Source organism: Saccopteryx bilineata, chromosome 1 (genome assembly GCF_036850765.1).
Source record: "Saccopteryx bilineata isolate mSacBil1 chromosome 1, mSacBil1_pri_phased_curated, whole genome shotgun sequence".
Taxonomy (NCBI): domain Eukaryota; kingdom Metazoa; phylum Chordata; class Mammalia; order Chiroptera; family Emballonuridae; genus Saccopteryx; species Saccopteryx bilineata.
In genome coordinates this window covers 173,241,733-173,252,595 of record NC_089490.1, presented here as the reverse complement: position 1 = coordinate 173,252,595, position 10,863 = coordinate 173,241,733, and the positions used below count along the sequence as shown (strand labels likewise).

Below are 10,863 nucleotides of genomic sequence, written 5' to 3'. Positions count from 1 at the left end.
AAAAAGGAAAAGAGATGGTAAGCCGATAAGCCTGTTCTTCCCCTGTGGCCTGCCGGGGACAGAGAGGGTGCCCAGAGGACAGAGGGGGCCGTGGCAGGGGCCGTGCACGTGTGGGCACAAGGCCATTCTCCCACGGCGGGGTCACCGCTAAGTCCGTACCGTTTCCGTGTTCCCTGTGCAACCCCACCATGTTACACTTAAATGCTTTCTCCACTATCTCAGCTAAATGCTGAAAAATATCCTGAAAAAAAAAAATGAGGACTGCTTCAGTCCATGAAATATATCCTAATCTTCCCCTTGAATTCTACGACAAATTGAAAATGAGATTTAAAAAGGTAGCTGGCATTACCACATGGAGTTTCACCTATGCTTTCTCCAGTAATGCTCCCTACAGATCTGATTTCAGGTGGACAGAGGCTGTCAGGCAACATCCGTGCCGCGGGCCCTCGACTCGTGTGCAGGGGGCTAAAGAGAGGCGGGGTGCAGTTCCCACTAACAATGGGCAGAGAGGGCCTAGAGAGGACAAGGGTATGGACAGGCTACGAGCCATCTAACAGTGATGATGATGGACACCTGACAGGTCAGGGACCACCTAGCAACGGAGACCCTCACACAGCGAGATGCAAGTATAAGACTGGGAAAGAGATCGGTACCAACATGAAGAAAAAAACACAGCAAAGACACACTCTGTAAGTTGACGGCAAAAGCAAATGTCTCCAAAGAGGGAAACTGTTAAAAAATGACATAGGTTAAGAAAAATGTGTAACAGGAAATGCTGAGGGCCAAACAACACAGTAAGTCCTATCCCGGGTGTGAAAGATGAAAAGCCTGACAAGAAGGCCAAGGCCCGCGTCTTCACATTTTGACTGGCAGGCTAACAGCAAATTTCAAGGTCGACAATACATATACAATATCTTCTTGCCCAAATTTAGGGGGATCATCATCGGAGGTAACATCTTTTTGTTAGTCTCTTGAAAAATTTAGCAGAGTAAAACAAAAGCCAGAAGCTCCTCTCTAGAGAAGTCATGGCAAAGGCCTCAGGAAGGCGCCATACACTGTTAGCAGCATAAGCATGTCTCTCCTGATGGGCTTATCCGCAAAGGGAGGAAAGGCTCGTCACTCTGTGCATACGCAGGCAGGCCCCTGAAAGTCCCGCCGGCCTTTCCTGCCTCCTCCAGGAAGCAGAATGTAAGCACAGGCTGCTGCTGAGCGGCTGACAGCTGGTGACATTGACATCCACTGAAATGGCCAGAAATGAGCAAAGAAAGTCAGGCTAAATTTTTCACTTTCATGCATAAAATAACCCAGGGAGAAGACTAACATAAAAAACCACTTGCTTCACGTTCTGTGCTTATTCCTGGTCTCAGATACAAAGAACATGCTATTCATTGGGGAGCTGCAAAGGCACAAGACTGATGGTCCCCAAACACTGCAACGGGGCACCAGGGCCTGCAGGTCTGAGGTGGCACAAGCTACACAGGTCAGTGGGTACAGTGCTAAGGACAACCGCCTCCCCGGGAGAAACGGTGACGCTTCATGGAACTCACCCCAGTACGACACCTAACTCTTTCACATGGACTCGTGTGTGCCCCCGAAGATACTCAGACAGCATCTTACTCTTCAGGTACATCTCCTGCAGCCTGTCTTCCAGATGCATGACGCACTGCAAAGCCAGGACATGCCCAGTGAGGGCGAGAGTGAAACCCTGCTGCCATTCTCAGAGCCAGAGCTATCAGCATGCATTTCAAAGCACAGTTATAATCTCATTTCTTCCAAACACACTTACAAAGGTACAAGCCATCTCAAACCCTATCACTAGTAGGTATAAGACTAGGTTTTTGAAAAGCAAAGTTATTTCTTCCAATGACTATTAACCTTTTGAGTAGTACGAATGTTCATGTACGTCCTCGTGCCTTCTGACCATCAGAGTATGATCGTAACAAAAAATTTTATTTTAAAAATGTGTAAGCCAACATTAAGAAAAGGCAAATGTTATGTTCTTCTTGTTTCCATAAATTGGTTATCAAACAAACATGATTTTAAGTTAATAAAACTGGAACTGGAACTAATTTCATTTTTTGAAAAAAGACTCACTTCCAGGGCTCAGCAAGCCTGAAAACAACTCACTATTCAAAGGGTTACAATTTTCATATATGTCTTCTAGTCTTTTCTTAAAAGCTTTTGTTTTTTAGAGTGGAAATCATTCTGTAAGTGCAATTATTTCCTGCCTCTAAAAAAGTTTATAATAATCCTCTTGTGTTAGTAAAAATTCTTTATCAATGTAATCTTATGTTTAAATAATTTTCGAGAAGGTGAATTTGCCACTCTTTGCTTAACCACACAGCAATTTGCATTTCTGTATTATAAATAATTTTTAAAAGGACGTCTTTGTGGCTGTTTTCTCTCTATATGTCAGATTATTTTGGTATAGAACATCCGCAGAAGTAGAATGCCTGAAACAAGGTTACTCTGAAGTTCTTTTTTTATTTTTTCTTCTCCAGAGTGTATTTTAACTAGGTCTTTAATAACAATAAAGAAAGGGCAATTATTTCCAGGACATCCCTACTCTTGGAATTGTGTCCAACTTCATTTTTTAGAGAATAGCAACCATCTGTGTCTTTCACCAGAGGCAAATGTTTTCACATTTGGCAGGCAGAGCTATCCAAGCATCTTCAGCAAGTCACCTGATGGCTTTGGCAAGGGTAATTCTATCATACAGAATTTTCTTCTAGACCATTACACCTGCTATTTTCAAGGTAAAAAAAGATTAACAGATGCATTTGAGAATGTTGATCTTGACCATCTGGGCCGATCAGTGACATGGGGAAAGTATCCATTAGAGATGTAATCTTTTCAGTTTTTCATTGGCTTAAAATCTTAAACGCCTTGTGTTGGGGTAGATGAAACACAACTGGTAAATGACTACGAGTAATAGAGCGAGGAGGCTCTCACCAGTCCTCATGGAAATGTTCCCCCAAATAAACCGAGTTTCATGGGGAAAGGTTCTCTCTCCTGTTAAGTTTTAGTTCCTCGTGGAGTAAATACAAACTTTTTAGTAAAAGTGTTATATTAAAAGGAATATCATATTACATTGAATCCTTTATGTTTTAAAAGTTAATTTACAGTGTTTTCATAGTTTCCATGAAAATTTCATGTTGCAGTGTCAAAACAAAGAGAACACTGGTCTATAAGGCTTGTATACTGTTCTTGAAATCAGAGTATTTAAAAAAATTTTAAAGGCTTGATTACTGAATAGAACTGTTTGCGTTCTTCCTTTTCCTTTCTGGCACCTTAGTCCTGAGATGGATTTCTTCAATTTTCAACTTCTGAAATGTAAAATAGCAACTTTCTCCTTTTGCACTGAAGGGTCTAATAGGCATTTAAACATGTTTCATTCAAATGATTTATAAGGAGAATTTTAAACTGCAGATGAAATTTCCTCTGATCTTGGTTTTGTCAGGTTAAGTAAGTCATTCATATTATTAAGTGGTTAAACATACTTCTGTCCAAATGAAGTACAAAAAGAATTAGCTACAGTAATTTACTGCTCGGGAAACTAAGATGTCAAAAGTAACAAGAGCTATCTTTGTATTGGGGAATATAATATAAAAGTTGAGTAAAAATGTATACTAGCAAAAAACTATGGAATCTAACTTATCTCCCTTCCCTTCCAGAAGAGGAGATTTCGGCCTCGAAATCAGCATGAGTCGACTTGCTACTACTAGAAAGAAAAACTGTCTCCAAATGCAAGAAAAAAGGTCGCAGGAGTCCATAAGTTCCCGTGGTCCTTCAGGGACAGGCATCCTGCGAGAGGAAGCTTCAGTTTAAAGCCCAAATAAAGATTTTAGTGAAAAGGGTGTCGTCGCTGTCTCCAACCATTAATATTGTTTTATGAAGTTATTAACAATCATACTAATAGTAGCTGCTTCCAGAGTGCTTATAACGTCTAACACTGCCCCAATGGCTTTCCGGGAATTACTCGGCAAAGTCACACATGTAGGAAGCAGCTGAGTGTGGTTCTGATTTCTGGCTATTGGACCTTAATGACCGGGTGGTGGCCACTACTGTACACTGACTGTTTAAACTCCACTTTGACAGTTTAAAATCAGCCCCAATTTTCAGAGGATTCTCACAATGTGCTTGTTGCATAGGTACTATCTCCATGTTACTGACGAGAAAGCTGAGGTTCAGAAGCACTCGGCCTTGTCTGCCATCACACAACTAATCAACGGCAATGCCTAGACTTTAACCCAGTTACGTTCATTGGTCTCTTTGTCATGCCACACTGCCACTACTCAGAAGACAGATAGGTGGCATTTCAAAGCACCTTCTCCAAGGCCATAAAAGTCCTAACTATGTCTGAGGGATGTGGTACTATTGTAGATTCAATCATAAGAACCCAGAAAATTACCCTGCATTAGCAATCAGTGTGGGTAATTAGTGTTCAGCTTCCGACTTTGTTAAGGAGCTCTGTATCTTTTGGGGAGGCCAGCAGGGAGATATGGAGCGTGCTGGCCTGGGTCCCACTGCAGAGAGCCACACTCTGCAGAGGGGCGAGGAGCAGAGACAGGGTGTTCTTCCCTCCCAGCCTGAGCCCAAGGTCCGCTCATCCACGCCTTCCTGGCTGCATGCCCCCAAGCCTCATTTGCACTTCTGAAACCTTTCTTTCTCCCTCTCTAAATATATTTTCTCTCAATCTCTAACACACACACACATCTTGAAAAGAATTTGTCTTGAATATTAATTCCAGCGACTGAGGCAGAGCTGTTGATCATTTTCCAGGAGTTTATAGGTGCTGTCTGTTGTCTGAATTTAATATAATGTCATGAAAGTGATCTGAAAATTCCACTGAAAAGGAGTAATTGATACTATCTTCTCTGGGGAATGGGTAACGGTATTTCAGCACTCCCAGGGTTCACACACAAACAACATTCATTTGATCTGTAACAACTGTGTCAGGGTGGTCCCTGCAAAGGAACTACGATTCCTTCAGAAACAAGCTTGCTTGATATAAATCTAATGAAAGAAAAGGCAGTGAGTTCTCCAATGGAGGGTTTTAAATTTCCTGCGATGCTGACCCCTCCCCCAGACCCTACTTCCTTTACTATATACCTGGTTCAAAAGATTTCCGTCACACATGTCATCTGTTTCATAGAAGGGCTGTGGTTACTAAAGTCTGTCCTGTTTGCTGATTTTATGTTGAATGTTCTATATTTCCTTAGGCTAACATCTAATTAGGCCAAAAACAATACATGTGAACTTGTGATTTTATAATCAAAGTATTGTTAAAAGCATCTTTGAACTATATTTCCTTGGTGATACGAGAACAAGTACTTACAAAATCAGCAGGGAGGTGAAGCTTGTAAAGCTGTAAGATGGACTGAAGTAAGCCGGACACCTGACTAGAGACCAGGACGTCCTGGCCTAGTTTCGTGCTGTCCATCACTTTCCTCTGACTTGTGGCCACCTGGACACTCCACTTATCCGTGTCTGCAATAATGCAGATGGCTTCGGCTATCGGCTCGTCAAGCACTGGGTGCTGGAAGAGAAACGCATTGGGGCAGGTTTTCACAACATTCAAACAACACTCAAAATGTCCAGACTGTCTCTGTTTAGGATTCGACTAACAAACAGCTCAGCAGTTGATGGGAAGAGCTACAGAAGTTTAGAGCTTTACAGGGACTAAAACAGGAGTGTCATTTTTTTTTTTTTGTTGTATTTTTTTGAAGTGAGAAGCAGGGAGGCAGAGAGACAGACTCCTGTATGCACCCAACCGAGATCCACCCAGCAAGCTAGGGGGTGATGCTTTGCCCATCTGGGGTGTTGCTCTGTTGCAACCAGAGCCATTCTAGCGCCTGAGGCGGAGGCCATGGAGCCTTGGCTGTTGGAGGGGAAGAGAGAGAGAGGAAGGAGAGGGGGAAGGGTGGAGAAGCAGATGGGCACTTCTGTGTGTCCTGGCCGGCAATCGAACCCAGGACTTCCACATGTCAGGCCAACGCTCTACCACTGAGCCAACCGGTAGAGCCAACATAACTCATAAATGATTAATGTTTATCATTAATTTGATAAACACTGCATTTGATAATTTTTTTTCTCACACCCAGGAGGTACACGATAAATGTTAAGTGACCACAGAGAAGTGAAAACACACATGCTCTCCCTACATCCCAGGATATTAAAATTCATTTCCTTTTGAAAGACAACTCTCTCCTTTTGAGGTGGAGCATATTAGAATTGGTGTGGGACTCTACTGCCATTTGCCCAAGAAGAAGGTTCGGCAGGGTCAATGAACAGTCCCTGAAAGTTATAGTTTTCATGGCTAAGCTATGGTTATTAATAACTGTGCTACCTGCATAAATCAACTCTCACAACCAACTAAAATCAGATTGGGGTATGAGTCTACCTAGAGAGTCCAAAAGGAAAAAGTACGGCTCCTGATAAACATATTTAAAATACAAAATCCTCAGTAACTGGGCAGTTAGGGATAGAGCATGGAACTAGTTGTGCTACAGGGCAAATGGTTAACACCAAGGAAGACGGCCTTATAAAACAATACATTTCTAGATATTGATCAAAGTATAACCGCCTCGCCACCAACACCTGGATATACATATTTAGTATCCCACATGTGCACAAATCAACATTACAGCAGGGCTGTCCTAGGGCCCAAACGCAGAGAGAGAAAGAAGGGAGTGGGCGTAAGGCGGGAATAGAGGAACAGAAACAGACACACCTCATGGCCAGGGTAGGTGAGCACAGGTTTCTAACCCTAATTAGCAAAGGAAAACTAGTGCTGGCCTTCTTCTGTCATTCAATCCTTCTGCTACCCTGTGGTGGCCAGCTGTTGCTTTTGGCTACTTAGCATAACTTCCTCCCAGTAAGTTCATCCTAAATTTCTTTTGGAGACTGAGCTTTTTTGGGTAATACCTGGAAGGACCCACCCTCTCTCCAGCAAGGTGGGGTGATATGACCGAAACCAGGCCAATTAGATGCTCCTTCCCATGATTTCTCTGTGATCGGGGGGGATAGAAGGCTGAGAATGGCTGGTGTCACCACTTCCCTGTCCAGAAAGCAATGACTACAAATACCTTCAGGTAGTTCTTGGTTCTGGACTTTCAGAGTTACCTTGTTTCCTGGCTATTCCAAGACTAGTGCTTTGGCCTTCCTACTATCCGTCCAATACAGCTCCTTCTGCTTAAGCTAATGGGGGCTGGTTCCTGCTGCTTAGAACAAGGCCTCAGAGCATGGCTACCTACGATTTTAAGGACTTAACACTAGTAGTGGAGAGACTGCGGACAGAAGCCTACGATATGTGCTGTCACACTGTCACTGTAACAGCTGGGTTAGCCCTGGTCTCGGGTTATTTCATTAAAAGGGAAGTCTGTCCAGCTTTGTATTCTTTCTCACAAATGGGGAAGAAGTGACTGGTGGGGTGGACAAACACTCTGTTGGGGCCAATACTTTTTTCTGTACTATATTCATGAGAGAAACTTTTAGGGTTTAAGGTATTTTCTTACTGAAAGAAGAGCTAATCAGGCAAAGTCTAATGGTCCAACATTTATTTAAGCCTATGTTCAAATAATCTTAAGCATGAAAAATGAAAAAGTTAACAAAGCAGATTCTTGAATGAATGAAGCCCAGTTTCCCAAGGATGGGTCTCATTTTCCAGACTAGTTAACCGAAGAGCACAGAGGTTTTCTCACATACGTAATGACTCCATATTCCCACCCTCACCCAGAGGTGTTCATGGCCCTCCCCTTTACTTCTCTGACACACACACACAATTCTCCAGAACAGAAAGCTAAAGAAGGGGCCTCAGTGACTTCCCTTTACAAATTCCTCAAAGTTCTTGCTCAACGTGTCATTAATTCATAGCAAGATGACAATGACTTCCCATTAATGTACCTGGTCCTTGTGAACAAAAGAACTGGAAACACAGAAATTTAAAAGATTTGTGTTTTGAACTTAAACCCCTTGGACGCTTTGCATTTATCATAAGTTCACTGCATGCTGGGTATAGCACAGATCTGCACTATGAACTCTTCCCTCAAAAGGCTTATATTCTGAGTATACAAAATCAATCCTGACCACATGCCCATACATATGAGTTGAATGCATGCCACTCACCTTTCCCCTAGATTTCAATCACCAGCCTGTACCAAGGGGTGGTAATTAACATGACCCAAGCTAGGCCAATTAGATGCTCCTTACCTGCTCTTTCCTGTTAGCAAGGGGACTGGAGTTTGAGAATGCTTGGTGTAAAATGTTTTTTATAGATCAATTATTTGCAGTAGATATTTGGGTCCAGTTTCTAATTCAAATCATTTCCCTAAGAGATTTCTCACCACGGTGGTAGGGAGGGAAAGTGTGTGTCCATCTAAGGAAAGCACAGAGACTATGACCTACATGGTACCAGCACCACCAACAACACGAAGCTTCGTGAAAAGCGATGGAGTGCTGGAAAGGGGCGATGAGGCTGCTGGGGGGCGGTGGGCGCAGGGTTCTCCAAGCATCCTTACTTCAGAAGGTGGTCGATTCACACATGATAACAGAAGGGGACATTTTACAGGGAGGAATTGATGGGGAAGAGAATGTCAAAAAATCTAAACTGACAAATGAGTGTGAATCATTTGTAAATCACTGGGGCAAAGAGGCAGAACTGGAGGCGGAAACCGAGGAAAGAAGAAAGATGGGTGGGTGCAAGGGGCGAGGACACACCGACAGGAATCTGAGGGCCCATTCCTTGAAGGACGGGGCTGAATCTTTGCTCCCTGTATTCTTAGCTCCTCTCACACAACCTGAAGTTATAAAACTATGAAACAGGCTAAGCACAAGCAGATGACAAGACTGAGCAGGCAGTGGCACAGTGGCTAGAGCATCAGCCTGGGACTCTGAGGACCCAGGTTCAAAACCCCGAGGTTGCCAGCTGGAGCATGAGCTCATCTGGCTTGGGAGTGAGCCCATCCACATTGAGCACAGGGTTGCCAGCTTGAGCCCAAAGGGCGCCGGCCTGAGCAAAGGGTCAAGGCACATATGAGAAAGCAATCAATGAAAAACTAAAGTGCCACAAGTTGATGCTTCTCATTTCTCTCCCTTCCTGTCTGTCCCTCTTGCTCTTAAAAAAAAAAAAAAAAAAAAAGATGACAAAACTGATGAGCATCCTATGTCCCCCAGCACAGCGAGGGAGTGCTGGCCTTTATGTGTGCAGACTCAAGGGACAGGAAGAACCAGCTAAATCATTTTAGAAGAGAACTTTAAAAAATATCTGAGGATTATACATTCTCAGGCTACTAAATAACAAACAAATAATTCCCTGAATATGTCTGCAGGACAATCCAATTGCCCCCATCTAACTACATCATTCACTAGCTACTCGCTTATTTACTGAAAAGTAAACACTTTTTAAAGGCAGAAGGAAACAGAGGGAAATGTAAATAGTCGAGAAAAGAAGTGATGGATGCTGAAGAGAGATAAAAATGTCATCGGTGAAAACTTCAGTTACTTTTGAAGGGCACCAGGATGGCTGGCTGCCCCACATCTGATCTGCTCTAAACTTCTTCTGGGTCACAGAGTTAACGATGAAGCTGGTGACTCTGGAAATATAATATATATATATATATTCCCCCCCCCAAAGGAAACACAACCCCACCAAAGAGCTTAGTAGTCAATCTCTAAGCTTTTAGAGCAGCAATTTTCAACTTTTTTCATCTCATGGTGCATGTAAACTAATTTCTAAAATTCTGTGACAAAATAAAAAAAAATTTTTTTTTTGCTGATCTGACCAAAAACCTAGGTATAACTTCAATCATTCACACTAGATGGCTATTGAGGTGTTGGCTGTTGTCATTTTTTTATTTGACAATCTAAGGGAAAAGAGGTCAGTACCCCTGACTAAATAGTGAGGTACTGCATATTTTAAAAATCCTTGCAACACACCACTTGAAAATTGCTGTTGTAGAATTTAAAGAACACTGAGATCCAGAAGACCATGTTTGGATTTATCACAGAAACGCACACCCACACACCCTATGCTCTGGTATTCAAATTAACTTTCCTCTTCGGAGAGGCTCTGCTGTTAAGGCACACAGAGAACCACAATAAACAAAGGGAACATGGAATTATATGCAGCATACTTTGTAACACTAACTTTTTCTTATTAGCCATATCTTCATTGCTGAAGCAATTAATAGTGTAATGATCTGTTAGGGTATATTTTTTTCTTTCTTTTTCCAAGTGAGAGAAGAGGAGACAGACAGACTTCCACATGGAACCCAACCAGGATCCACCTGGCAGCCCCAGTCTGGGGCTGATGCTCTGCCCACCTGTGGCCATGCTTGCAACCGAGTTATTTCTAGCGCCCAAGGCAGAAGCTCCACGGAGCCACCCTTTGTGCCTGGGGCCAATGTGCTCGCTGGAATCAATCAAGCCATGGCTGTGGGAAAAGAGAGAGAGACAAAGAGAGAGACAGAAGGGGAGAGGGGCGGGGAGAAGCAGATGGGCGTTTCTCCTGTGTGCCCTGACTGGGAATCGAACCCAGGACAATCACACACTGGGCTGATGCTCTACCACTGAGCTAACCGGCCAGGACAAGGTACATTTTTAAGTTCACAATTTTGTCCATCCGCATGCACACCAGGGTGCAAACACATACACCGCTCATCAGCCATCACATACATGGAGTAGTACTTTTAAGAAACTAAGTACAGCCTGACTGGGCAGTGGCGCAGTGGATAGAGCCTCGGACTGGGATGCAGAGGACCCAGGTTCAAGGCCCCGAGTTCGCCAGCTTGAGTGAGGGCTCATCTGGTTTGAGCAAAAGCTCACCAGCTTGGACCCAAGGTCGCTGGCTTGAGCAAGGGGTTA

The 10,863-nt window shown here is 43.3% G+C and overlaps 2 protein-coding genes across 10 annotated transcripts in view; one reads left to right on the top strand and one right to left on the bottom strand.

The window, feature by feature from the left end:
• The window catches only part of SPMIP2 (sperm microtubule inner protein 2), a 105,424-nt gene extending 101,208 nt beyond the window's left edge, over window positions 1–4,216 (top strand). The window contains exon 5 of the mRNA XM_066279944.1: window positions 3,675–4,216. Coding sequence (XP_066136041.1) covers window positions 3,675–3,725 — 51 coding nt within the window. The 3' untranslated portion in view covers window positions 3,726–4,216. The remainder of the gene's footprint in view (window positions 1–3,674) is intronic.
• Window positions 1–10,863, bottom strand: part of FNIP2 (folliculin interacting protein 2) — a 131,177-nt gene that overhangs the window by 3,839 nt on the left and 116,475 nt on the right. For 7 of the 9 annotated variants that reach the window (XR_010731899.1, XM_066279899.1, XM_066279929.1 and 4 more), the window contains 2 exons: window positions 5,339–5,539; window positions 1,548–1,663 (listed from right to left, as the gene is read on the bottom strand). Coding sequence is in view for 8 of the 9 variants with exons in the window: in XM_066279899.1 (XP_066135996.1) it covers window positions 1,548–1,663; window positions 5,339–5,539 (317 nt within the window). In the remaining variant the exon portion in view is untranslated. The remainder of the gene's footprint in view (window positions 1–1,547; window positions 1,664–5,338; window positions 5,540–10,863) is intronic. The other 2 variants (XM_066279879.1, XM_066279908.1) reach the window with 2 other exon arrangements.